Source organism: Apiospora hydei, assembly GCF_038363865.1.
Source record: "Apiospora hydei strain CBS 114990 chromosome Unknown utg000004l_segment0_segment0, whole genome shotgun sequence".
NCBI classification, from domain to species: domain Eukaryota; kingdom Fungi; phylum Ascomycota; class Sordariomycetes; order Amphisphaeriales; family Apiosporaceae; genus Apiospora; species Apiospora hydei.
Genome location: NW_027117363.1, coordinates 9,296,742 through 9,323,851, shown reverse-complemented (window position 1 = coordinate 9,323,851; position 27,110 = coordinate 9,296,742). Strand labels below are relative to the sequence as shown.

Below are 27,110 nucleotides of genomic sequence, written 5' to 3'. Positions count from 1 at the left end.
TGGGGTTCAATTAAGCTTCTTATCGCCTTGGGTTTTAGTCATAGTACGACGGCAAGGCTTTTTGGCATCTCTTGGGAGTTTCGATGGGGGTTTGGTTTGCCATGGCGAACGGGTGATCGTCTCTACGATTGATTTCGGGCGCCACGCCACGCCACGCCACGCCCCCTTGGCCAAACTAAAGTGCTTGGCTCATCCCCCCTTTCAGTCAGTCGGCTTGGCAAGGTGGGCTCCCGCCAAGATATCCTATGGCTTGGTCTTTGCCAAGCAAGGGCACTGCCTGCCCTATTTTCTTGGTGTTTTGGGCGACCTGCCGATTGTTCATTTGTGTGCATGCATTCAAACATGGAGTTTCAGGCGTGGCTTGCCTGGCTCGACTTACTCGATGTCGGTGTATGTAGGCACGCTTCACATTGATAGTTTCCTTGTAGTAGTACGAAGGGGGCGCAGTAGTTTGTCTAGATCCATTGGCCATTCACTCGAGCAATTCTCCATGATGGCAAGGGGACCCCTTCGATCTGTACATACGCCTTCCACCGGGGAGCACCGGAGACTCTCTGCTTGTGGGTTTGGATGTGCGGGAACAGCGCGCGCATCACTTCCGCGATATGACGTGGTGACGGTCTGGCCTTTCTCATTCCACCAACCAACCACCAGATCGACTTTTTACCTAGCCATGGCAGAGTGAGTCCCCCTCACCCTAAGATAGACGGTAAAACTTTTTCAAACTGCCAAGTGCCTAAGCCTCGGAGAGGTCGGATGAAGTGAATTGTTCTCGGCGTCGATATGTTTTGTGACTGGCTAGAACCATTGTGTCGACACACATTGCTAGTATAACACGTTGTTTCATCGTAGGTAATATTTGCTATTTATGGTGGCAGTGTATGTCTACCGGGCTTCAGGTCGGGATGATATCATGAGATGTGAAAGCATCCGATGCCAGGCGAGGAGAAAGTACACGGAAGGTTACAGGCCCGAATATAATGTATTGCGGAAGACGATGTAACCCGAGATGTTGGTGTGAAGCAGAATGATGTGTCGTTGATATTGGACTGTTTCTGTGTGTTTATTTCTATTTTTATATAGAAGTTGAGTTCGATTTTCAGTTTTATATTTATTCAATCGTTGGAACTCAGCCGCGATAGAGATGTGTAGAGTCATCGTACATATTAGCCTAACACCACCTCCCTGGTCCTAGACGTAAAACTTCGTCGCCGGCGACATGAACACACACCCGTGGTGATATCTCGAACGGTTCGAATCAAGAATAGGCAATAGTTGGATGGTATTACATCGCCACCTCCGCCCTATCCCCGGATGTTCTGAAACGATCGAGTCGAATCGAGGAGTCCCCGGGTTCACGGTGCCGACTTCCGGGCGGCGGGTGGGCCGCGTGGACTGCAGTCATCCGAATCACATCTTGGCCTTTGGTCAGTCAAAGGGGCCGCCAAGGCCTTGCGGCAAGACCACTCACTCACTCACTCACAGGAGATTTTTCGGTATTCGATCGTCCGCTGAAGTAATGATATCACCTCGACCACCATGTCGTTCGTCATGTCAAAACGGTGATCACAATGATTGAATAAGGGGATCCTTTTTGGGGGAAGAAGACCATTCCATCTAGCCCTATTACTCCTTTTCACACGGGTACCCTCAGCCCAGTTGTCTTGGCACCGGCATCTGAAAGTCCAACAACTACAAGTGGCAACGAGAGTGAAGATAGTTTCGCCCTGAATCATCTCGCCAAGTGTGTTTTTGGTATTGAGTGGCGGACCGAGAATATAAATTAGGTTTCGTATTCACATGAGCTATCACGGTGTCACGGAAGTACTATGGTCACCTCTTCTTGATGTGATTACTTTTTTTAAATCCCTTGAAACTGTTGTCGGTGGCGGCTGTCCTTGGCCAGACCCATTACCGCCGTGGACAGGTGAGTCAGGCAGAATATGGCCCGCGGCGACGGAGAAGTAGACGACCAGGGTACCCAGGTCCATATGGCGTCATGGGAGCGTCCGAGATGCTTCCCGGACCCTTACGGGTCGTGAAGTCTCGATGGTTCTCTTAGGATTCAAGTCGAAAGTCCGGGAAGCAAGCGGTCGGCAAGAACAGCACTGATAGGTATTATCCTACCCTGTGGATTGTACATGTAATCACTGATACGGATACTACACGGCGCATTTGGCTAATTTCCGCAAAGGGTAAGTTTGAGCCGAGTACCCGGCCGAAATATGCTTCGGCAGGTAGTCACGGGTCTCTCCGGGACGCCAACAGGATAAGTACCGACCGTGCATGTATGTCACTGGAAATATTAAAAGATGACTATGGTTACTTGATCCATTCAGACGTCTAAATGAACACCCAATGGATAAAAGAGATGGCCGAAAGTTACCAGGAGGACCCAAAATGGAGCAAGATTGTGAAGGGCCTCCAAGAGTTCGAAGCCAAGATACGAAAGATGAAAAAGAAGAACGAGGCGCACAAAGGACGAGCGCTATGAATTCAGAAGCTAACCTTCTTTCAGGAAAAAAAGCCATCGCATGATCCCACGTGATTGGGTATCGCCGACACGATCCCTCGCAGCAGCATCGGTCTGGCGGCCCATAGAATCGCCCTGGGGCGCCCCAGACCCTTTGGCCGAGGTCAGCAGCCTGTGCTTCGGCCCAGCTCTCCTTTCGGCTTCCGAGGCGATGCACGCTCGCAGCCGCTCCGCCTCTTCAGTTCAGGAGTTGACCGAGTACGCCTCCACCAGGGCCGTGGGCGTGACCCGCGGAAACCTGGGCAGCTGTCTACGTCGGACGGCCGGACAAGCAGGGTCGGACCCGTGCTGCAGGAACGCTTCGAGGATCTGCGCCCATGCCTGGGCCTTTTCCCTCCATAGTGCATGTGGATCGTCGTCGTCGGATGGGCTTGGCCGTCGAGATAGGTGCCAGAAGGCGTTGAAAACGGCACCCTGCCACGGCGTGAGGCCCCCGTCGAAAGACAGGTTGGGGTCTACGCCGCTTGCCAGTATCCGCCGGACCTGCTCTACGTTTGGGTCCTTTGGCCTGTTGGCGGTGGCCGATCCGCAAGTGCCCGAGAAGGCCTGCAGCAGGAGCCAGTGGCTCACTTCGTGCTCCACGGCGGCGTGGCCGGCGTCGTACTTCATGTCGACGTAATGCGTGAGGCCAAAGGCCCTGGCCAGCTCGAAGAACGTGCCCCGTCCGTCCAACGCTCTGCCTCCGGGGACCTCGATGGCGCGGGACCAGTGGGGGCGGTCTATCGATTCTTCGAAGGCTCGTCTTCCTCGCTCTTCTGGGTAGACTTGCCCCCCTTGCCGGAACTTGGATTGGGGTCTGAATCTGAATGCTGTGGGACGCCCGGGAGTTTACCGAGCTCACATTGTCACCGGCTTCACTTCCGGCCTCTGGGAAAGAATACCAAATGCCGCTTGAGCCACTGCTACTACTAAGAGAAGAAGTCGATAAGTACAACGGGCGCAGCTGCAAATAAGAAGTGAAGTCTCTCGTACTGCGCCAGTGGTATTCGGTCGTGGCGTCAAGTTGGTCGAGCAGCTTCGGGAAGCCTCACTGAAGATCACGCTCCGCTTCCCGTGCGTAGTGCAAAGCGTCGACCACGAGGCTCAAGTCCAATATTCCATCGCCGGCAGAGTTCCATGTTTTCAGCCTCATAATCCGAGACTTGAGCAAGGCAAGGTTTGGGCTGAAGCCGGTTCCTGCGGTGATGGAGGTGATATGCTTCCAGACATCAGGTTTGGCTAGCCAGTCGGAGACAGTATGATGCAGATAAACAACACGGCGGTCTGGTCGGAGGCTCGAGAACTTGATTCTGGTGGTTTCGAGAAGACCCGCGCATACACTCTTCAAGCGCGCATCCATGATTTCGCATCTTTCTTCGATTTCATCATTAGTATATGGCTGTATGGGCGCATCTTCCACTCGTGGGCCATCTTCGTCGTCAGCCCATGACAGGTTGAGGAGCGTCACCAGGCCAGGCGATCCGTTCTGTGCGGCGCAAACGATTTGGAAGGTCTGGGACATCTGCGTGCGGTAGAAGGGGTCCACGCCGTCCAAGATGTGTCTGTATAGTGCCTCGAGATGGCTGGGCAGGTGCGAGACCCGTTTCCTCAAATCCGAGATGCGGTTACAGTCGGAGAGACCTCCGAGCAGCGACCGCGTGACCAGCTTGACCCACAAGAAGACTCCTCTCGCTTTGTGCACCACGTCGGACACGAGCTGCGAGGTCTCGTCGGGGTGGCGCTTCGCCAGCTGCTTCATGTATATATGGCTGTATAAGTTGGAGCTGACGTATTCTTTGACATCTCGTTTTGTCAAGTTCTGGAGCAGAAGCCCCGGACGGCCTCGGAAGGCCTGCTCGAACACCAACCGAGGCCTGCTGGAAATGCAAACCTTCACGCCCGGTAGGGCGCCAAGTTGTTAGAAAGAATTCCGTAATTTCCAGATAGTCACCATCGTATGCATCCAGTCCGTCAATGAAGAAGCATAACCTAACTGAATCTCGAAGACAGGAAACCAAGTCCTGAAAGGCTTGCTTTAGATTTGCCAAGGTGAGATGTGGTGGGTTTGAGGGCGGCAATAGTGGCAAGCCTGGTGAACCATTTTTCCTTGAAAGCAAATCTTTAGCCCTTGTGTAAGAGGTAGTCCACATGTCCGGCAACGCTTGTTCGAGTTTGTCCCGGTGGCGCTGAAATATTTGGAACAGCAAAGAACGTAGCAACCCGCTCTGTGACCTCTGGTCCTCGTCTCCCCTATCCCAGAAGAAGAAGCCAGAGATCTCCAGGGGATGACCCTTGGCCCACGACTTGAGCTCGTCCCTTGTCTTGCTGTGCTCGTAAACGTACTTCATGAGCGTTGATTTCCCGGACCCGAGCTTGCCGTTGATCCAGTATATGCCGTCGCCATGACGAAGCCACGCCACAAGGTTATGCCAGGGCAGGCTGGTTGGCCCCGGTTCTTGATGGACCCAACGAAAGGTCTGAGGATGCGCTGGCTCTATGCTTTTTTTCTGGCCATCATCGACGGGAAAGAGAGGTTCCCCAGTATCTCGTTCTCTGTCATGAGTATACACAGGTTCTCCTCCACAGCCAGTGCCCGTTCAGAGCGATCCTCTGAGGCACGCCGCGGACGGCCTGCGCCGCCCAGCGTGGACTCGAACGAACCAATGGCATCAAGCTGGCCGCCAGTCACGTCCTCAACCCTGCGCGTATTGTCGACGTGTTTGGTTGTGAGTAAATCCTGGATCTGGACGAGCTTTTCTGTTTGTACTTTGATTTGGTCTGCAAAAGAGTCGCGCGAGTTCAGAAACGTGTCGATGATTGTTCGCGTGGATTGCTCAAGTTGGATGGCGGCATCTGACTGTTGGCCAGCAACGGTATGAAGTGAACGACTGTCGTCGGGACATGTCAACTAGACTGTCCACGAGCCCAGTCGGACAACAGCCCAAGAGACTTGACGTACCGAAATGATACCAAAATACGGAACTCCATCTCGTCGCGGAGGTCGCGCAGTGCCGCCGCCATCTCCTCGATCTCCCGCTTGCTCCACACCGCCTCGAGGGCTTTGCGGAAGCTCTCCCACTTCCGAAACGCCGGAGCCCTAGCGCGCTCATTCTTCTTTGAGCCTTCAGCTCCAAGCACCATGTGGGCCAGTAGGGCCGGCGATTTTGACGGATTCGATGCCGATTTCGGAGGGCTGCCTGTTCCCGTTTGCGTTTTTCCGTCTTGAGGAGCCGTTGCAAGCTTCAACCTGTTCAAGCGCGCAGCCAGTTCTTCCGCCAGGGCGATGCACCGTACGCATATCTTGTCCAGTGCCTCGTCGTCCTCGTCGCTGCCCAACACGTGATACTGCCTTCCCGAGGGCAGGTGGCTCTCAGGTGTCCTTTTCTTGAGTCCCTCGAGTAGGGCGATTAGGTCCGACGTCACGACCTCGATGTCGACAAATGAGCCGAGAGCACCGTCTTTCGACTTGTACAGCTTTCGCGTGTTCGAAAGCAGCTTGCCGCCAAAGTCGACGAATGTGATGATGGTGCCAGCCACTGACAGCGCACTCAGTGCGTCCATTCTTCGCTCTGGCGGAATGGCTGGCCTGGAATGTCTGCGGGGGCGACGTGGTCAGCATCGACTCTGGAAGTTTCCCAGCTGACATTGCCACCCCCCAACTGCCCGCTTTTGGAGAGATCCTGGTCATGCATTAGCCAAGACTTAGCGAACGCCTGCCATTGGGCGGTTCTGATGAGCAGTAATGGGCAGCATGAAACAGGTCTCAGAAAGGTCAAATCATATCAAAGGCTTTACCGAAGGGTTGCAACATACACGCTAAAGGGACTCATAAGCATCTGCAGGAATCAGATCCGGCGTGGATGAGGAGGTTGATAGAAAAGGGGGTGAATAAATTTGGAACCTCCAGGTCTCGCAGCGATACCAGGCCATCCTTAGCTGTACTCATACACCATGAAAACAAAAGACAAATCCATCTTCGTTCTCAGCCGGTCTTGATACATTCTTATCTATCCGACCTCATACACATCACTATACACCCATCCCAATCCGGCCGACACCAAACAGACCCTAACTACCGCCCGATCCAATACGCAACCGAAACCCCCTGCCGCACCACCGCCTCCGCGACCTCGGCGTCCGACATGGTCTCCTGGTCGTTGAGCGCGAACCAAGGCGAGCCCGACTCGGGCAGGAGGTAGTACATCTGGCCCCGGCTCGCCTCGAGGCTGCTCGCCAGCCGGCCCTCCGCGACGAAGTCGGCGGCCCACATGCCGCCGAGCTGCATCCAGGTCTCGTAGGTTTGGGTTGGGTCGTAGCCCGCCGCGGACGAAGCAAAGGAGGAGGACGAGGAAGTGGAGGAAGAAGAGAGGTAGAAGACGGGCGTGTAGGTCCGGTCGGAGCGCGGGGTGAATTTGGCGCGGAAGGCGGGAGTCCCCCCGGGCAGTTTGCAGGTCTTGCCGGAAGCGGCCGAGGGGGCGAAGTAGCCCATGCAGCTCGAGCAGGGCTTGGAGGAGAGGAGCAGGGCGTCGACGATGGGATAGGCGCCGGGCGAGTCGAAGGCCTGGTGGTACGCGAGCAGCATGTTCTCCTCGGCATGGATCGTCGTCGTGGTTGCCGCCGCCGCCGCCGCCGCCGCTACCGCAGAAGTTGAGGGGTTCACGCCCGATCTACCTCCAACACTGCCGTTTCCGCCGCCCGAAGAAGAAGAAGAAGAAGTTGTAGCAGGAGCGGCCGCCGAAGTAGCAGCAGTAGCAGCAGACTCCGAAGACGTAGTGTACGACGTCCAGATGTCCGTCTCGCCCGCCGCGAACACGAGGGACGCGCACAGGTCGGCGTACTCGGTCGACCGCAGGCCGGAGCGGACGTACTGGTACAGCGCGATGACGTGGCCGAGCTGCTTGTAGCTCAGCGTGACGCCGTGGCCGTGGGAGTCCCGGATGCGGAAGTTGGGGAGGTCGATGAAGAGGAACTGCGGCATGGTGGTGGTGGTGACGTTACCCGTTGTCGTTGGTGTTATGTTCTTGGTGTTGTGGAAGTGGGATCGGTTGCTGGTCCAGTTTCGCACTTGGGCCTTGATGCATAGATCTCGAAGATGCCTAGTTATATGTCGATTGGGATTGAACGTTTTGATAGTGTTCTAGATTATCGGTGTCCTGTTAGATTTGATGCGGCTGTATGCGGCTGTCTTGACCTGGGCTGTTGTTGCTGTTGCTGGTAGTGATATGATCTAGACCGAACTGCTGGCAACGGGTTGATCCTTTTTATATATCCCAAGATCTCGTTCGTGGTTATATGTTGAGTGCCAAATTTCATTACGAGTTGCCTCTGACGTCTATCGTAATCGTAGAAGCCGCTCTTATCGTATATGATAGGACAACCCCCTTAATCGCAGCTCAATCTCCGAGCCGCCGATTCACCAGCGGCGAGCATCACTGTCCAATAGAACCGGTGAAGGCTTCTTTTGGCTCCTGACTATGGAACACGATGTCACACGACAAAAGGCGCCCACGCCGGTCATCATCAATTGCGTGGGGGATGCCCGCTACTGATGATGATGGTCTCACCACTTCCTAGAGGCTATTTGTGTTACTTCATTACGCCCACTTACTTTCCCCGGAAAAGGAAGTCGGGCACGATTTGATATTCTTTGTGGAAACGTATGCCGTAATACTGGGAAGGGACCAAAGTACTCCCTTACTCGTTCGGTGCGATCCGGCGCTTACTGAAATCTCGAACCAGGTGTCCTTTCTCATCCACACGCGCATCCGCTCCAGCCCCGCCACGTGCCCTCTCGGACGTAATTATCTAGAGAATGGGGCAAAGCGGCCCCTGGCCATTGACCCAAGACGCACGTGGGCCTCCCTCCCTGTAGGAAAACATGGGGGACTTATGCTTAGCTCCTGATGTTGCATGATATCATCGCCCCCTTTACAAAATGCCATTGGCTACTACATCGCATCGTGGGCATCACATAGTATTAACCCTGGCTGACTCATCTAGTAATTGGAATGGCTATCACAAATATTACTTCGTAATCTGCATTCAGCCCATCCAGGATCTCTCAGTAATTCCCGCAACCCAATTGCGAGCTGCCAGCACAAACGCCAAGAGCAGTGGCGAAGCACTCAGCAGCTGGTTTCGGTTCGGGTTCGCATAGGCTATTAGTAGAGGGTCTTCTATAGGTATGCTGCTGCTACGCGATCTCTTCCGTCCATTATGGAGTAAGATCCAATGGCTTCTAGTCGTAGGAGGGTCCAATGGGGATGAGCGTTTGCGCCCTTGGCATCGCTTGCCCGCTAGACAAACATCTTGACTGACTAGCCAATTAATCCAGTAACGTGCGTTTCATCGAACGCCATGTCCAACCCAATTGGACGCAAATCGCGAAACGCACAAGCAGATGTAACTCCGCCCTCTGCTCCTGTTCAGCCCTACAGCCTTACGGTCAGCACTAGAAGTCAAGACGACACTATTTCCCGCAGCCGTTGAGATTTGACACCTGCAAAACGAAAGACTGGGACATGCGTATCCCAGCTTTGACGTAAGCCCTGACGTTATCATCGGATCTCCCACGAAATGGAATTCCAAGTCGTCCCTCTGACCCTGCGCCTCCCTCTCCCTCTTTCGTCTTTGGTCCTTTTGGGGATACTATCGGCTCCCTCCTGCTCAGCCGGCCGAGTCCGAAGCAAAACGGCCCAATGGACGACATAATCAACTGTTAGTCTAAGTACTTGCCCAATCATTAACCGTCCTGCAGGGCCTTGGCACCCCACACAGCCGAATTCCAAATAACACCACCAGGTTGAAGGCTTGAGATTCATCGCCAGTGTTAAGTGTAAGCATGTCGTAGATACCAGCGGAACTCAGCCATTGCTTATGAGGACATCCCGAGAACAGGTTCATCATTGAACTGCGGCGGGTCTCCTCAAGAACATAAGTATACGGATTTGGAATTGTTCGATCTTCAAGCGTCAGTTCAAATCGCTAGCTTTTCAGAGCCGCCATGACATACTTCAGCGAAATTCGTCTTTGAGCAACAACAAGTCAAATACTCAAATCAATAGCGTGCCAAAACAGCGCAACCCTCAATTTCAGGCAGCAAGTCTCGCCCGGCCCTCGAGTCGGCAATGCAGGTAATGATCACAGAAAGGGCGGTGACAACACATATTGGGATCGATGGCGGTTGGCGTGTATAGTGTGAGTAATCAGGTTCCCCACGTGGTGACACGTGTTACCTGCCGGAGTTTGGGGAGTCTAAGACAGGGGCTTTTCTGCCAACGTCTCGGGGCTCGAGAGCGCCCGGCCCTGTCGAGGCGACACAGTTATCCGGATTCGAACGTGTGACAACGATCTCTGCGTTCCCACGCGCGCCATACCGTGACACCGCTCCAGGTTGCGCCAATACATTAAGCATTGGCGTACACGTGTGGCCGTGACACCGAGGCCGTTATCTGCGCAACATCAATTTGTTATTTAAGAGGAAGGGTCTGCGGACTTACGGACGAGTGTCGGGTGTGTCACCACAGCCGCAAAACGCCACAGATCACGCAGCACAAAGAAACCGCTTGTTGTGTGGAGCAGCAAGTTATTTCTGTCATAAGCTTTATCACGAAAAGGAGCTTTAAATGAGCTCCGATGCGTTTGGAGATGAGACAGTGTTGGAATTGGGCCGACCGGAAGGGGCTGGAGGCCGAGACACGGAGTTTGGGGCTTTATATAGCGCTTGGAGATATCTCGGCACACTGTCACGGCCGATACTGTAGTAAAAAGAGGATTTATTAGTTGGGATTGGGTAGAAAGAACCTAAAGTAACAAAATGTCGAGTGAGCTACTAGCACCGAGTTCCGCCACACATCCGGTCACATCCGAGGCTTCCGATGAAGCCGTTTCAGAAATATGAATATCTTCCAAAGATCTCCCGGAACCCTATTACGGACACAATTCCCGTCCCTGGATATCCCCTCTCGTTATAATGTAAAGCAATATGTTGCATCCTGCCTTGAAATCGTTGTAGCAGTAACTCAGACAGGATTCAGCCCATCTTTGGAATACTCGACACTGTATCTGACAGTCTTCTGTATGTACATTGTCCTGTCCTCGGACAGTATGTACTCTTCAGAACTCCTCTCCGGCTTTCGGACGGCGCCCATGGCGATAGAGTCTTGACGTTCGCTATCCGTCCAATGACTACAGACACTCTTGGCTGGGCTGCTGACGGACTTAGCCAGGCTACCGCTGTTCGGAGGTCTTTCCGATCGGTCTCGGGAGTGCGACGCTGGCATGAGTCTGGGAAACACCATGACAATCAGTGGTCGGATCTGGGGTAGGCAGGCGCAGACTATGGCCACGTTCATCTCGATGACGGTCCACATGGTCGAGGCAATTTCGTAAGTCTGATCGTTCGTGGTTGCCTGCACGTTGATAGTGGTGACGCGAAGACATGAAGTGATGACCACGCTATGTGAGTCAGCCCTGTACGCATGTTATAAACAGGCAAGGATCAACGTACAAGACACCAAGGGTGAAGACGGCAATTAAAGCGAACTTCTGGGCACGAGGAAGCTGCAGGACGTATACCATTGGCAACGGGATACAGAGGATGATGAGGTCCGTCGCGATGGAAAAGCCGGAATTGGCGAACCAGAATTTGCCATTGTCGATGCAGGTGCCGCCCAAACTCTTGTCGTATGCACGTGGGACAGGGGTGCACTGGAAGATGGTGGCGGTAACCGAGGCGACACAGTAGATGGCGACAATGGTGGTCAGGACGATGCAGAGCCACCTGAACCATTTGACGTTGCCAAAGATGCGCAGGTACAGCAGCAGTATAGATGCCTTGGTAAGGTTGATGCAAGACTTGTACGTGATTTGGCAGAGCCAGAAGTACTTTAGAGCTTGCATCCTATCCTCGGGCGACAAGTCCTTGAGATGGCGCCCGTAACCGTAGACGCAGGCGGCGATCATCAAACCACCGGAAGCCAGGGCGCATACCTGTGTGTCTTGGTTAGTGCCTGGAGGACCACCTGCAGGCCATGGGGAGCCATCGAAGGCCTGAAGTCAAATATATTGAACCTACCAGAGCAGCCAAGACGGTGTAGTCGTCAGCTCCGACATGTCCTCCCTTTCTCATGCGCGACCAGAATCTTATGACCACAAGCAATGGGCACGCAATGAGAAATACACCAACGGGTACGTAGATTAGATGAGCATTGCTCTCTGTAAACGCAGCTGCCGACATGCTGGGTCGATCGAGATGTCTCGGGCAGACGCCTGGGGTGATCTTGGCGAGAAAATGACGGGACCTCGGAGGCCTATCGGAAATACAAACCAAGGGCGATGGCCAGAAGCTGCAGCTACTAGTCCCAAGCCGTATTCCAACGATATATCAAAGACAGAAGCCGTACCACATTACGTGGCCGCCGAAAAGCTGGGAATGAGACTGACGGACAGGACCCTCAAAATGCGTGGCCTAGGCCCCAACCAAGTAGTCAAAACTGGATTTGGAAATATAAGGACAAGATGTGGACAATCGGGCTGAAGCTCTCAGTGGCAGACGATAGTTGAGCGTCGTGTGCTTGGCGTCGGATCTTGGTGTGAATGCATGGATGGAGAGCGCGGTTGAGAAGAAGGAGGACGGAGGAGGAGGACTTGGTGCTTTTGGGAGACCATCTGTGACTTCCCTTCGTTCAGCTGTTCTGGCATTGAATGCAATTGACCAAAAGGCAAAAGGCGAGGCAAGAGCCCATCCACCTCTTCGTACCTTCCTTGAATGTTTGTTTCTTGCCCAAATGTCCCCAGTCTGGTTGAATGTAGCCGCCGGTGGAGACTCCGACCCAGTCGTCGCTGCTGTTTCCTGGTTGAAACCAAGTGCCGGGCACCTCTCTGGCGAGCTGAGTCTGTCAGTCCAGAGTCAAGCCGATTTCCCCCTCGTCCAAATGACTCAAGTCGCCATGGGATCCGTGATGTCGGGAATGCTGGTTGGGCGTGTTTTGGCGTGTTTTGGCGTGTTTTGGCGTTCTGGTTCCTTGATTGACCTTGTTTGCAGTTCTCGTCGGTGGGCATGAGAGGTGCTTTGGTTGGCATCAATGATGTATCAAATGGCGAGAGCGACAGGAGGTCGTGTCGTACAAAACAGGCCAAAGGAAGGAAGCCTACATCGCTCTCTTTCCCCGTCTCTTCAAATATGGTATCCTGCATGTTTGCCTACTTAAGTTGTATTCAAATGATCAATCTGGCAAGTGTCGTTCTTGTCACTGTCAAATGCCCATCAACCCATTCTTTTTGGCAACTAAGTCTCGGAGGAGGCGGCAGACTCTTGCTTTTTTCTCCCTCCAAGAGGCTCTTGAGAGATCTGCAAGTCCAGGGACACCAGCGGAACGCCTCAGCTTGCACTCCCGGTCCGGCCCTCCTGTTCGATTGGCTGGTCATGACATAGCAGGTTGCTTGACGACGGGTGCCGAAGACGGCACGAAGCGACATCGATTGACTGGACTTGCGCTTCGTGACGGCGGGGTCGCTCTCTCACTCTCCGGGTTACTGGCCCGCCAGTTACACCGCTGGTAAATTGCCTTATCCTCATTCCTTTTCTCTCCTCTGATTCTCCGGTGATGATTGCGTTGAAGTCAAGGCCATTGTGACTTGTACTGTGCAACCATGTAGGTAGGAATACGGGAGTCCGCAGCGGGGCTGACTGATTCAGAGCTTGTCAGGCGAGATATCGGATGAACAAGCTTCTGAGGGCGGTTTTGGGTGCGTGCACCCTGAATCATTGGCACCGCCTGCGATCGAGATATTCCTCTGCCCTGATAAGCAAATGCCTCATCCGCATTCAAGTTTCTTGACGGACTTGAAAGCTGACCTGGAGGATTGTTTACGGGATCTACCACTACATACAGCTACAATCTGCTAGGCGAATGAGGATCTGTGGCGTAAAGACGAGGGGTTTCCGTCCCGTCCCGTCATGGTGGAGAGATCGCCACGCCAAGCACTCATCTCGCGAACAAGCTTGGGCTAATGCGGGAAACACCAGTTGGCATCGCCAAGCGTCCAGCTACAGCGGGCGAGACTCAACAAATTGATTGTTTCAAGGGTCCTTGAATCGCAGTACTTACTGTGGTTTCGTATTTGTCTGGACAAGCTGCATGGCGCAGAGCGTAGTAGAGGTCGCTACGGCTCAATTTTTTTTAATTTTTTTTTTTGGCTGCTCGGTACTGCTGGGCATGCCGGACACCATCACCAATCATGTATTCCAGGGCCATCCAGGCGAGTCAGGTCAGTGCTAGCCACAAATCTTAGGGGATCGACGTGGGCCGCCCAATTCCCCAGTTCCCCACTAACACCCGCCTGCCGCCCACTCTAGCACCTGAAGGATCCCCCGATCATATCTCAACCTCATCCACACCCAAACACCACAACTGGGCACCTTGCACCACCTAATTATTCTAGTGTTCAATCATGCACGCAAACAGATCATACATGACTTTACCTCTCGAAACACGATTGCCGTCGCGATGGAGAACTAAATGAGAAGGACGGCCATTGGTAATGGGTAACGTGATGCGCTCTTCAACTAAGCCGCACACACCCAAGCTGACCAAGTGTTCCAAGTCTAAGACATTTGCCTGTCAAGATTTTTTGACAGCTCGCACTGCCGACCGGAGGGGGTGTTGATTCAAAACCCCATGTCTCGACCGTTTTATGGCGTGCCACCTGGGACAAGGACTTCGGGGTTCGTGTCCTCGGGAGGCATCCTGGCCTGTATCACCGGTCCACGCCATTTGCCCGCTTATCTGGAACATGCATACAGACACCACCGGCCATGTACCAGGAAGAATAGGATAAAGAAAATTCGACAAGTGAGATGGTGCGATTGATTATATAGGTGTCGTTAGTTGCCGATTTTCGGCTTGTCCCTTGGAGTGATCGTGGATATGTGCTGAGATTTTGGTGAATGCGATGTGGAATTGGAAAGACGACGACACTTGATTCTTTTCCCGACGAAAGCGACAGCGACACTAACCCTCCAACTGGGATGTCAATCATCAGTGCCGCCTGTATTCAGACCTCCACCGGATGAGCATTATTTGCTTTCCTACCTTGAATGGGGATCAACGACTTGGACTGGGCCTCTGTCTACCTCTCACTCCCTCGCTTAAAAAAGTGACTTCACGAGGTCTTCACACCACAGACCGATCACGCCACACCATCGCGAATCTCAAATCTCGTATCCAAGCGGGATAGAAGAGAAGATCTTGTATCGCTTCCTGCTGTGCTTAGCTGCTCCTGTGGCTCCCCCTCCCCCCATCCCCCATCCCCCATCCCTCGCACAACACCAACACCTTGTTTCGCACGTGGGCGGGAAGTGAACAACAACCTTGCTTCCCCTTCCGTCCATCCAGGCACCTTGCCGTCTAGCTTCACCTTGCTTGCTTGCTCGCAACGCAACCTAGTGTGTTACCCAACCTTCACCCAGTGTGAGCCAAAGAATCGTTTCTTTTTTTTCCACATTCGTTCCCTTGCATCCCGCTACCTCGCTTGAGCTCGCTCGATCATTCGCTCCTTGCTTTCTTGGTATCTGCGGACAACCTTAATTCACCACCAACACCCATCGCATCGATCTTCCGCTCTTCCGCGCTACAGCGATCAACCATGTCGGCTTTCTTCGCCAGCATGGGCGGCGTCGCCGGCGCCCCCTCGGGACACGCCCACGTCTCGGACAACAAGAACGCCGGCCCCGTCCACCCTCGCGACTTCACCGCGACTACCGATCCCACCGTCACTCGTCAAGATGTTGCCAACGACAACAGCGAGAAGGGCTCGCTGCCCTCGCCGACGAGCTCCGTCGACGATGCCGGCAACGAGCAGCAGCACGTCATCGACCCCGTGGCCGAGCGCCGCCTGCTCCGCAAGATCGACTTGAGCGTCTACCCCATCCTGTTCGTCGTCTACATGATGTCCTTCCTCGACCGCATCAACATCAGCAATGCCAAGATCCAGGGCATGGCCGTCGACCTGGACCTCCTCGAGGGAAATCGCTTCAACATTGCTCTCTTTGTAAGTTGGCCTCACTACCCCACCACCTAGGCCACACGTGTATGTGTCTCGGGACTAACCATAATGCCCTCCCCGGCTCATGCTTACAGATCTATTTCATCCCCTACATCTTGCTCGAGGTGCCCAGTAACATGGTGATCCGCAAGGTCCGCCCCTCGTGGTACCTGGCGGGCCTCATGGCCTGCTGGGGCATCATCAACATGTGCATGGGCTTCGTCCAGACCTACCAGGGCCTCGTCGTCCTCCGCTTCTTCCTCGGTGCCTTTGAGGCTGGCGTCATGCCGGGTATCATCTACCTGACGTCCATGTACTATAAGCGACACGAGTTCCAGACGCGCATGAGCTTCTTCTTCTGCTCCACCCTCATCGGCGGCGCTTTCGGTGGTGTAAGTCCTTCCTCGTCTGATTACTTGCTGCCACTTGTTCCACCCCAGAATCCAAGTTCAGCTTAATTGACAGAACACGAATCCTCATAGTTGCTCGCTTATGCTATTGCTCATCTCGGCGGCTCGCACGGACTCGCTGCCTGGCGCTGGATCTACATCATTGAGGGAGCCATCACCGCCGGCATTGCCCTCCTCGCATCGTTCCTCATCGTCGACTGGCCCGAGCAGTGCCGATTCCTGACCAGCGCCGAGAAGGATCTCCTCCGCCGCCGTCTTGCTGAGGACGGTGCCGAGCAGGCTAGTATGGAGTAAGTGCTGCGTCAAACTGCTTACCATTGATCCTCATCCCGGCCGAAAACTTAATTGATCCTCAAATCAAATCCCTAATTAGTGAAGAACAACTCCAAGCTAACCATTTCTTACCACCACCACTCTCAGCACCCTGAACCGCCAAGCCATCCGCCTCATCCTGCGCGACTACAAGATCTGGCTCGGCTCCCTCGTCTACATGGGCGTCGGCGTGACCGGCTACGCCACCACCTTCTTCATGCCCACGATCCTGCTCGAGTTCGGCTGGCTCGCCGCCGACGCCCAGGCCCGCACCATCCCCGTCTACCTCGTGAGCGCGGCGGGCATGCTCCTCGCCGCGTGGGCCTCCGACCGCCTCAAGCACCGCTCCGGCTTCATCCTCGCCGGCTGCGCCATCGCCACCGTCGGCTACGCCATGCTGCTGGGCCAGGCCGCCCTCAGCCGCGACGCCAAGTTCGCCGCCGTCTTTCTCGTCTCGCTGGGCGGCTACCTCGCCACGCCCATCGGCCTGGCCTGGCTCGCCAACAACCTGAGCGGGCACTGGAAGCGCGCCTTCGGCTCCGGCACGCAGGTCATGCTCGGCAATGTCGCGGGCATCATCGCGTCCAACATCTTCCTGGCCGGCGAGGCGCCCCGCTACCCGACCGGCTACGGCGTCGCGCTCGGCATGACGTGGCTGGGCGCGCTCGCGACCGCGGCGCTGGCTTTGGGGTTGTGGCTCGAGAACCGCAAGCGCGATCGGGGCGGGCGCGATGATCGGCTTCTGCTGCCTGAGGAGGAGGTCCGGAATTTGGGTGATGATCATCCTTCTTTCCGGTTCACTTTGTGATTTTGGCTTTTTGGGAATCTGCTCTGGTTTGGATTTGATGAACCAAATCTCAACCAACATATGATGACGAAAAGAATGCGTAATGCATGGCTGTGCTGAGAACCCTGGGCACAACAGATAGAGGCGCTTTGGGATACAGTGCTGGTAAGCACTTACTGAGTTCCCGTGGGCTTCTTGGCGTATATAGACCTGGAGGGTGGCGCTATCGGATCTGGGATCAGAGATAGAGAGAAGGATGGATCTTTCTCGCTTGGCCATCGTCGTCCTTTTTGCCATAGACATCGAGCTTGTATAGTACATGTAGCAATAAAACACAAAGGATCTTTGAGCATTCTGTTGCTGTTCTTGGAGTACCAATGCGTGATGCAACAACTAGATTTCCACAGGTTAACGTTTGATACGTCCATTTAGTCGATGTAGACGGCAGAAAGGCCCGAGGTCTGACTTAGCCATGTTTGTGATGTTTTAAAACTCCACCGCCTCAAGCCTTGACGCCCGGGTGAGAGCCAAACTGGAGAAGTCCTGCTTCATGCGCTGCTTTACCCTCCATGAACATTGGGACCCTGGTGCAGACATTGATTTGCGTTCGAGAACTCCTTGGCCATCTTGGCTCATGGCAAGCAAATTCAAGGCACCTCTTCCCCCATATCTGGCCCGAGACGACAAAGGCCAAAAGAGAAGAAAAAGCAAAAAAAAACACTACACCTCTGGGGATTCGAACCCCAGTCTCCATGCGTTATTCCATGGCGTACTACCGCTGTACCAGAGTGTCTGGTCGACACTATTTTTCGTGTATAATTACAAGTTCTTGTTTCGATTCATAATTACTACTGCCCCGTCCACAGTGGGCCAGTGAAGATTAACCCTCTCTCTATCGGACACTCTGACCGTACGCTGGGCTTCCAGGAACAACGCCTGTACAGTTGCGTATGCCATATTTGACACCAATTCGACTCTGACAACGGCTTCAAACCTAACGGCGGCGGTCTGCCGATTGGCCTTGAGACGCTAGGTTCTTCAGCTTTCTGGAGATGATGGGATTCGCGAGAACATGAGCGACGTACCCCTTTGTATCGTCTTACATCACTGGGTGAAGTCACCGTGGCGATTCTGGTACTACTAAACGCCTAGAACGGCCCGGTCAGATGGACTTAAGTAACATTGAAGGCAAGTCAGACACCTTTCCCAGCGCAGGGACTTTGAGGGACGTGTGACATCTTTGGCCCTGTTGTCCGTCCCGGCCGTATCGTGCGTCTCGATCTTGGTCAGCCATGGGAATGGGTACGATCTTGTCGCTGCGATACGCGAGACAGCGAAAGTTCCCCTCTTCGTCATGATAACACAGTCTGAGCTTCGGGGTACGATTTGCTACGTGGAGGTAGTAGGATGGCAATTCGTGGCAGATACGCTGGTGCAGCTATATCTGGAGGATTGTGAAATTCAAGCTTGCATCAGGATCCCTCTAATTGGCCAGCTAGCGGGTTACATTGCACACTTACATACAGACGCTGATTGATGGTGACGGCGGCAAGCTGCAGCAGATTGTTCGCGAAACCGAACATGACATCCATCCCTGGGGAGTTCCGGATCCCCAACCCCAACTTGGCAGGCAAGCACCATCGATCGAGCATCAGGGCCTGACGATTTGAGTTCACCCATGCGTACCTCGTCATAGCTAACTGCGACAGCGACTTTCTAGAAGCATTGCGTGGCCAAGACCTGGGCTGTACCATCGCCGTCATGATTGACGCATGCTGGTGTCCGCACCCGCACCGGCAATCAGCTTGGCGATGGGTCGCTTGTGGTCGACTTGATGATTAGTAACATATCCAGTTGCTTGAATTGGATGAGTCAGATCCTCGGCCACCTTATTTGAAATGATGGGGGTGTCGTCGTTCAAGACGGACCGAATCTGGCATTGTAGCGTCTCGATGCTGGAACCTGTTGGGGGCTCTTGGATGGCAGGGGTGAGCGTCATCTGGTAATATGGTATGTCAGAAAACATAATTCTTTCTTCTTCTTCTTCTTCTCGTTGTTGGTCGTAATCCTGGCGCTTGCGCGCGTTGCTCCGGATCGTCTGCCGGCATATGTGAATGTTGGGGTGCTATAATACAGTGACCGGGTAGATGTAATATAGATCCATGGATGTCCCGGACAAGGCCAAGGCGCTTCCGTAGCAGCAGCGTAGCATTCTACGAATCTGTAAAGCTCTCAGAAACGGCAAGGACACATTGCACACCAACGTCGTTGCGAAGGGACGTTCTAGAAGAAACCTAAAGAGTTTATGCAATCACAAAGGCCACGAAACAACATTTTGCTCGGCATCGCTGTTTGAATTGGCATGCAAGCAGTAGACTGATACAGCAGGCCCCATAGATTCAAGAAGATTGAAGTGATCGACGTCATGGAACATCAAGGCTCTAGACGTAGCATTCTCAATGTTGATTTGTAAGTCTCGTTATAAAGGCGTGCCGAGCCTGTCCATCCATACCTGACCGATGGGACAATATGGACACCAGCCATTGATATCGTAAGCCTCTAGCCGGCACAACTTTTCCTACTCCTTAGAGTTGCGCTGTGTACAAACATCAAAGTATGTCAGTAATATGATACGTATGTTTAATCCCCAGCCTCCCAGGGCTGGGTTCAATTTGAAACCGATGGATTGATTTTGTTGATATACCACGGACTAGCCCGGTCAAGGGGGTCCCCTGACATTGCTCGACAAACCTCGTATCGCCAGTCCCTTGGCCGAGTAACACGGGCTCAGGAAAAGGAGGCCGACCTTCCGGGACGTGCTTCAAACCGCCAGGTAGATGACAAACATTGCCCTCTGCGTCCCCGGGGCATCGAGAGCGGCAAAAGTATTGGAGAAGGAGGGTGGCATATCGTTTCTTGATGATGATATATGTGTATCGACTCTCGAAGGACCTCATGTTTACTCACTGTCCGAGATAGATCCAGTGAGCCTCCATATGACTTGATGTCACCCATCACCACTTTCTTCACGTAGACCAAAAATACACTCTTTTGTCATAGCTTCTTCTTCTTCTTTCAACTAGTTTTATTTCTCTCAAAATGGACCATAGACACTCGGCGCCGATGACTATGCTTCCGAGCTACCAGTCGACCCGCCACAACACATTCACTTCACACGACGCCCCCGAGATCAACGGACAACACCCACACAACGAGCGGTGGACGACCGAGATGAGGGAATGGGGCCGCAACGGTCCCGTTCGACAACTTCCCACCAAAGGGGACGACATTTGGTGGTCGGTGAAGGGGCATGCGGGCTCTTCCAGAGGAAGCAGCGACTCCATCGTCAACAAGACACCAGACGATCCAGATCTCGTAAGTAATAACACTTCACACGAACTCGGGTGCTGCCACAAACAAGAACAGCGTGCCCGTCTTTAACGACATGGAATGCGACCAAGGACTAACAAAGCACCATCAAAGGTAACCTGGGACAGCCCCAACGACCCCCAAAACCCCCAATCCTGGTCCATGACCCGCAAGTACGCCCAGTCCCTCATCCTGGGCCTCTTCCTCTTCATCGGCAACTTCTCTTCCACCATGGTCGCGCCCGCGCTGGACCTGATCGGCGCGGACCTGAACATCCCCGCGGGTCCTGAGAGGACGCTCATCCTGTCCGTCTCGCTGTTCGCGGGCGCCGTCGCGCCCATGTTCTGGGCGCCCCTGATCGAGGTCTACGGCCGGATCCCGATCATGGTTTACCCGCACTTCCTGCAGCTGATCTTCAACACGGCGTGCGGGTTCGCGCAGACGGGGCCGCAGATGAATGTGTTTCGGTTCCTGGCTGCGGTAGGGTCGAGCCCGCCGGGTATCGTAAGTTGTTTTATTAACCCGCCCTTTTATCTGGTCCATAAACTGATATTGTGCCACTACAGATCGCTCCAGGACTCACGGCCGACATGTACCCCGCCAGCCAAGGCGGCCTGGGCGACACGATGCACTCGATGCTCCCCTTCGTCGGCACCGCGCTGGGCCCCGTCGTCGGCGCCCAGATCGCCCAGACCGGCCAGTGGCGTTGGATCTTCTGGTCGACCTCCTTCCTCAGCGTGCTCGCCATCTTCCTCGGCCTCGTCGCGCTGCGCGAGACCTCGCACACCGTCATCCTGGGCCGCAAGGCCGCGCGCCTCCGCAAGGAGACGGGCAACCCCCGGCTGCACTCGCAGTACCACCACCCGGACCTGTCGTTCCCGGCGCTGTTCCGTAAGCGGCTGGTCTTGCCGTTTTTGATGCTGGCCACGCACCCCATCGTGCAGCTGCCGTTCCTCTACAGGGCGTACCTGTTCGGCCTCGTCGCGCTTATCATTTCGACGTTTGAGCAGGTCTGGGAAGATGGCTATGGGATGGACAAGAGCACGGCCAGCTTCAACTACTTCGCCCTCATGGCCGGCTTCATCATCGGTCTGCAGCTTAGCCATCACTTCATTGACGGGGTACGTGTACTTTCTACCTTGGCTTGCATGCATAAGTGTAAGGGGGAAATTAAAAAAGAAGAAGCTAATACATGTCCCATCCAGACCTCCGCCTACTTCCGCAAAAAAGACCGGCCGCGACCACGTCCCGGAATGGCGCGTCCCCTCCAGCGCCGCCACCGCCCTCCTCGTGCCCACGGGCCTCGTCCTCTACGGCTGGACGGCCGAAAACCGGCTGCACTGGTCCCTGCCCGACCTGGGCATCATCCTGCTCGGGATCGGCTCGATCCTCGGCTTCTTCAGCATGCAGCCGTACGTGACGGACTCGTGCGGGCCCGAGTACGCGTCGAGCGCGCACTCGGTCGGCCAGCTGCTCCGGGGCCTCTGCGAGTTCGCCTTCCCGCTATTTGGGCCGCCCGTCTACAGCGGGCTCGGGCTCGGTGTGGGCAACACCATTTTCGCGCTGCTAACGCTCGCGATCGGGGTGCCGATCCCCATGGTCTTTTGGTTCTTTGGCGAGAGCATCCGCGGCCGCAGCAGGTCCGGCTTCCCCGTCTGGCCCAGCACGCGGTAGACCACGGGATGGTGATGGGGGCGGTTTCAGCGGTGTGCAATGCCTACATGGGGGCAGTGGTGGGTGTGCTCGCCCCGGCAGATCTTGGCCGTGAATGGCAGGGGTTGCGATTGATGGTGCCAGGTGATCGAAGGATCTGGACCAACCAGACTTGAAGCCCGGCACATACCGTTCATTGTATCATTACGTCATATATCATTTCTCTTTGTACTATATGGGGGGAGGGAGGCAGTGGAAGTGGAGGAGTATCGGTTGTGCCGTTAGAATCGTTCCTTCTTCTTTTCTCGGCTTCTTGGTTGGTTTCCGATTCGCTTGGGTTCTGCGGGCAGGCCAGGCAAGAAAGAAAATCAAATCAGCACTTTAGATGAGAATCACACCATTACAATATAATACCCCGGATTATATGCGTCTCCATTATACTGAGCAGGGTAGTTGAACCCCTCGAAAATTCCCCGAGATCGACACGATCCCGGGAGGCTTGGGTGTGGGCGCCTTGGAAATGTGCGACTCCCATGCACCGTTGCATACGCGCGCGCGCGCCCAAGTCGGAGAATAGCAGGCTATCATACCGCACCCATCACATCTCATATACAGCCCTACATATGCAGTACGCCGCCAAGCCCTCGAGTGCTTCGGCAGTGCTGAGGGCCACCGAGCGATGTTACCGCCACGTGCACTGCCACGGCCACCGTTACATCGCGCCCTCGTAGCACCCAACATTGAATGTGACAAGTCCCTCCTCCGCGGTTTCACGCCGTGCCATATCCACCACAATTGCAGCACCCAGCAGTCGAAGTTCTGGAATCTTGAGAATCTTGTCCGTACCTTGGCTGCACTCCTGACCGTCACAGGTGTTCGCTAGAGGCGCCCAGTATCCCACGCCGAGGTTGCTTGGAGCTGCTTCTTCTTCTTCTCCTGACTGACTGCAGATGGGCGGAGCGTCTGCCGCATATGCGGCTTGGGGACGGTGAATGAGGGGGGTGAGAGACATGATTCAAGCCAGTTGTCGTCGAGAAGGTCTCGTTGTCCTGACAGGTTGAAGCCTGTACTTCGGGGTATTAAAGCATCACCATTCCGGATAAATAGTATAAGTCGATCCGCGGATGGCTGCATTATTTACAAGATCAGGAATTGAGCCTAAATTCAGATTTCATCATGGAGAACTTATCAACCGACACGAGCCAAATCAGGGAGTGGCAGTCCATCATCACCATCATTGCCTTCTTCCTTGCGAGTAAGTAATGTCTTGGAGCTCAATGGCAATTGCGGAAGCCCTTGCCCCCTTTAACATCCTTCCTTGGTCACTAACACATTGCCTTCCCTTCAGATATCGCTGTGCTCTTCCCCTTCCACATCCCCTCGCCATCCCCCGAATCCTATGGAACGCCATCCTCGCTTCCCTGGTCAAACTCCGCATCATCCCCCCGCGGCAGCAGTCCCAAGAACAAGAAGATGTAATACACCCCAACCGCCATGAAGCGGGAGGCTTCTTCCGCCTCACCCCCGTACCCATCAACATGATCACCGCCCCCTGATCGCCGACCTCTTCCTCCTCGCCACCCTCTCCATCGGCCGCCCCGAAGTCCGCAACGGCATCCTCGGCGCCAACGGCATCGACCCCATCGACGTCATGGTCTTCTTCATCACCCTCGCCTACATCGCCCTCTCCCTCGACGCGTCCGGGATGATCCGGTACCTGGCCTGCCGCGTCCTCCGGGCCAGCAAGTCCGGCCGGAGGCTCTACTTTTACCTGTACGGCTTCTTCTTCGCGCTGACGACGTGCATCGGCAACGACCCCATCATCCTCTCGGGCACGCCCTTCCTCGCGTACATCACCCGCGTGTCCAACATAGAGCACCCGGGCGCCGCGTGGATCTATTCGCAGTTCGCCATCGCCAACATCGCCTCCGCGATCCTCGTCTCGTCCAACCCGACCAACCTGGTGCTCACCGCGGCCTTCGGCATCCGCTTCATCGACTACACGGCCAACATCATCGTGCCCGTCCTGTTTACGGTGGTTCTGCTCTTCCCCTTTCTGCTCTTCGTCGTCTTCCGCGACCGCCGGTTCATCCCCCGCACCATCGAGATGCAGAAGCTCGAACACCACGAGGGCGTAACCGAACCACCCCTGTGAACCCCAACATCCCCTACGCCGCCCATCTCGGCGACGACCAGCAGCAGGGGCTCCGCGAGGTCCTGAACCCCTACCTCGACAAAAAGTCCGCCATCTTCGCCGCCCTCGTCATGGCCGCCACACTCGTCACGGTGCTGGCCCTCAACGCGTCCACGGGGGCGAGGTGCCCGTGTACTGGGTCACGCTGCCCGCGGCCGTCGTCATGTTCGGCTGGGACGTCACGTTCGGCTGGCTGGCGCGGCACGAGACGCGCGAGCTGGCGCGCCGGGGCAGGCGGGAGGCGGAGCGGGCGGAAGTGGCGCGGGACATTGTCGCGGAACAGCGGCGACGCGAGCGCGAACAGGAGGAGCTCCGGAATGAGAAGTCGGAGCAGCTGCCGAGGCGGCGCCAGGCTCCTGTAGTTTCGCCCAGCAGTACCGAAGTAGAACCCTCCTCTGACAACGACGAAATCCGCCCCGCGCCGACGCCTCTCGTGCCCCAGCCGTCCTCCGACGACGACGAGAAGAGCAGCGCGGACACGGACCTAGAGCGCCAGATCTCGCACCAACTCCAACTCCGCCACTCCCGCCCACAACCCCCAGAACCGACCACGCTCGCCTCCCTCCTCCGCGACGCGCAAGCCTGGTCCCGGGCGACGTTCCCGACCGCCACGACCGTGCTATCGCTCCTCCCGTTCCCGCTAGTGCCCTTCGCCTTCGCCATGTTCGTGCTAGTGGAGGCGCTCGTCACGAAAGGGTGGGTGCCCGTCTTCGCGTACGGGTGGCACCACTGGGTCAACAAGACGGGGACCGTCGGCGCCATCGGCGGCATGGGCTTCGTTTCCGTGGTCCTCTGCAATGCAAGTCTCTCCTCTCCCCCCCCTCTCTCTCGAACCATCCCTTATCCATCCATCCCCGCCCATTTATTTCCAAGTATCGATAAATCTGACTAACATGTGGTTGACACTACCCCACAGTTCTCCGGCACCAACATCGGCACCACCATCCTCCTCTGCCGCATCCTGCAGACCTGGCGCCAGCTCCACCTCGACGTGGGCACGCCGATCAGCGACCGCACCTTCTGGGGCGCCGTCTACAGCATGGCCGTGGGCGTCAACTACGGCGCCTTCAGCTCCGCCTTCAGCGCCTCGCTCGCGGGGCTGCTGTGGCGCGACATCCTCGCCAAGAAGGGCGTCTGGCTGCGCAGGACCGAGTTCCTCCGGGCCAACGTGCCCATCATCTCCGTCGCCATGGCCGTCGGCCTGGCCGTACTCGTCGGGGAGATTTACCTGGTCCGGGGCGAGCAGCCGTACGTGCTGAGGGAGGGAGTGAGTGAGTGAGAATGGGTCTGACTGAAAAGGTAAGTCGCATTCGTTCTGGGGGGGGATTCGGCGGATGGCGGAGAAAGGGGTAGTAGGTATTCCTGCAAGGTTGAGGGGTTCGTTGGGCGCCTCGACGAGGTTGGGCTTTTTCGTCGGCATTACCTAAGTGCTGCAGCAGTCAGGGTCAGGCAGTAGTGACCGTTCCACAACAGAATTTCACATGTATGTACACTCACGAGCAACTAACTGCATCTCGATCTCTCATTACTAAATCTAGGCCGGTACGTGTATCTTCCGTGAACACGTGGCGTGAGATGGAGCGTCTCGTGTCGTCCGTCCCGCTGCCTTGCCTGCCCAACGGCAGATATTTATTCGGAGGGTTGGAGGAGGGGCACTCAAAATAAAAACACGCCCACCAAGACATGCCCGCAGAACCCAACCCTCACTCCACAAGACGGGCAAAATCAACAGGAGAGAAACAAACCAGGCTATTGAGTAACTGTCATGTACATATTATATTGATTGCGGAAAGCCACTGCGGCTTCTATCTATTATGAGGACCCTGTTCCCTATATGCTGTATCTGATGAGTCCTGCAACTCCAATCTTAGGTATCTTAGGTATCGATATTTTTCCGTATCCGCCCATCCCGCAATATTTCCAAACCCAAAAACATGGAGAACATCAAATCCTTCACCCGTCTTGCGTCTCTAGCCTGAGCAGTGGACTCTAGCCAACTTGCTGGGTAGTGAGTAAGCCCACAAGCGCTCCAGTCATCTCATGAGGAGTCTAATGTGGGAAGACATCAACATAAGGCCAGTGAGCGGGCGGTGGGCCGACCCCACGAGGGGCAATGTCTCACAGATCACCAATTCACCGTCCCGAGCCCTAGTACCGACTGGATAACAGCATAAGCGCATTGGTTGGATAGAACATAATTGTTGCTAGTAAGTGCGACAGCAATCTAGTCCAACTAGAACAAAGGCCATCCCGTCCATCCGTCATCTCGAGTCAGCTATCAAAACGCCAGTTGTCTCCCGTTCTATCGATCCCAACTCCTGCAGGTGCGCCAAACTCTTGGGCCACCCAATGCCACGCCACCACGCAGAGCTGATAATCTCGCACTTCCTTCGCGACGCCAATTGATCCAGACAGTAGAGAGGTGAAGCATTATGCATTATAAAAGAAACACCCCCGGTGGTCTGGTATTCGTATGAAGTCGTCAGATATGTACCCGTCCAATGGCCCCCTCCCGTGAGACCAGTCGTGGATTGCCAAGTGCCTGAAACGCCGTTTGCCAAAAATTCAGAAATGTCCCCGTGACCTTCCCCCGTTTTGGTTTTCCCCTTCGCTACGTGTGCTGCTTAAAGGACAATGACGCAACTGGCGATGCCATTGCGATGCTGCCGATGCCTTGAACGCCTTGCCGAAGAAAATGCAATCAAAACAACTCCGTATCCGTCGTGGTATAAAAGGATGAAAATGACAAGGTGAGAACGATCGGGTCCGGTGCTCCGTCAAAAGAGGGACGGGCCGACCCTTCCTATTGTCGAGTTATGCGAGGCC

General features: G+C 55.0%; 7 protein-coding genes across 7 annotated transcripts; 3 read left to right on the top strand and 4 right to left on the bottom strand.

Annotated features, from left to right (window-relative positions):
- Positions 1-2,716: 2,716 nt before the first annotated feature.
- On the bottom strand, positions 2,717-6,073 carry PG997_005379 (uncharacterized protein; the record flags this gene model as incomplete). Its single annotated transcript, XM_066809694.1, has 6 exons — positions 2,717-3,316; positions 3,375-3,504; positions 3,565-4,281; positions 4,745-4,951; positions 5,083-5,400; positions 5,472-6,073. 6 exons carry the CDS (start codon positions 6,071-6,073, stop codon positions 2,717-2,719), a joined length of 2,574 nt encoding a protein of 857 aa, XP_066673312.1.
- A 511-nt stretch (positions 6,074-6,584) lies between these two features.
- On the bottom strand, positions 6,585-7,490 carry PG997_005378 (uncharacterized protein; the record flags this gene model as incomplete). Its single annotated transcript, XM_066809693.1, has 1 exon — positions 6,585-7,490. The coding sequence occupies one exon, from the start codon at positions 7,488-7,490 to the stop codon at positions 6,585-6,587; it is 906 nt and encodes a 301-aa protein (XP_066673311.1).
- Positions 7,491-10,533: 3,043 nt separating this feature from the next.
- On the bottom strand, positions 10,534-11,750 carry PG997_005377 (uncharacterized protein; the record flags this gene model as incomplete). The annotated part of the gene is made up of 3 exons (XM_066809692.1): positions 10,534-10,969; positions 11,022-11,503; positions 11,589-11,750. The coding sequence occupies 3 exons, from the start codon at positions 11,748-11,750 to the stop codon at positions 10,534-10,536; spliced, it is 1,080 nt and encodes a 359-aa protein (XP_066673310.1).
- A 3,410-nt stretch (positions 11,751-15,160) lies between these two features.
- On the top strand, positions 15,161-17,089 carry PG997_005376 (major facilitator superfamily protein; the record flags this gene model as incomplete). Its single annotated transcript, XM_066809691.1, has 4 exons — positions 15,161-15,565; positions 15,655-15,951; positions 16,042-16,259; positions 16,390-17,089. The coding sequence occupies 4 exons, from the start codon at positions 15,161-15,163 to the stop codon at positions 17,087-17,089; spliced, it is 1,620 nt and encodes a 539-aa protein (XP_066673309.1).
- Positions 17,090-20,167: 3,078 nt separating this feature from the next.
- On the top strand, positions 20,168-22,111 carry PG997_005375 (uncharacterized protein; the record flags this gene model as incomplete). The annotated part of the gene is made up of 4 exons (XM_066809690.1): positions 20,168-20,443; positions 20,552-20,941; positions 21,004-21,558; positions 21,668-22,111. The coding sequence occupies 4 exons, from the start codon at positions 20,168-20,170 to the stop codon at positions 22,109-22,111; spliced, it is 1,665 nt and encodes a 554-aa protein (XP_066673308.1).
- Positions 22,112-22,802: 691 nt separating this feature from the next.
- On the bottom strand, positions 22,803-23,102 carry PG997_005374 (uncharacterized protein; the record flags this gene model as incomplete). The annotated part of the gene is made up of 1 exon (XM_066809689.1): positions 22,803-23,102. One exon carries the CDS (start codon positions 23,100-23,102, stop codon positions 22,803-22,805), a length of 300 nt encoding a protein of 99 aa, XP_066673307.1.
- Positions 23,103-23,266: 164 nt separating this feature from the next.
- Positions 23,267-25,563, top strand: PG997_005373 (uncharacterized protein; the record flags this gene model as incomplete). Its single annotated transcript, XM_066809688.1, has 5 exons — positions 23,267-23,349; positions 23,591-24,224; positions 24,293-24,376; positions 24,568-25,071; positions 25,201-25,563. The coding sequence occupies 5 exons, from the start codon at positions 23,267-23,269 to the stop codon at positions 25,561-25,563; spliced, it is 1,668 nt and encodes a 555-aa protein (XP_066673306.1).
- Positions 25,564-27,110: the final 1,547 nt, after the last annotated feature.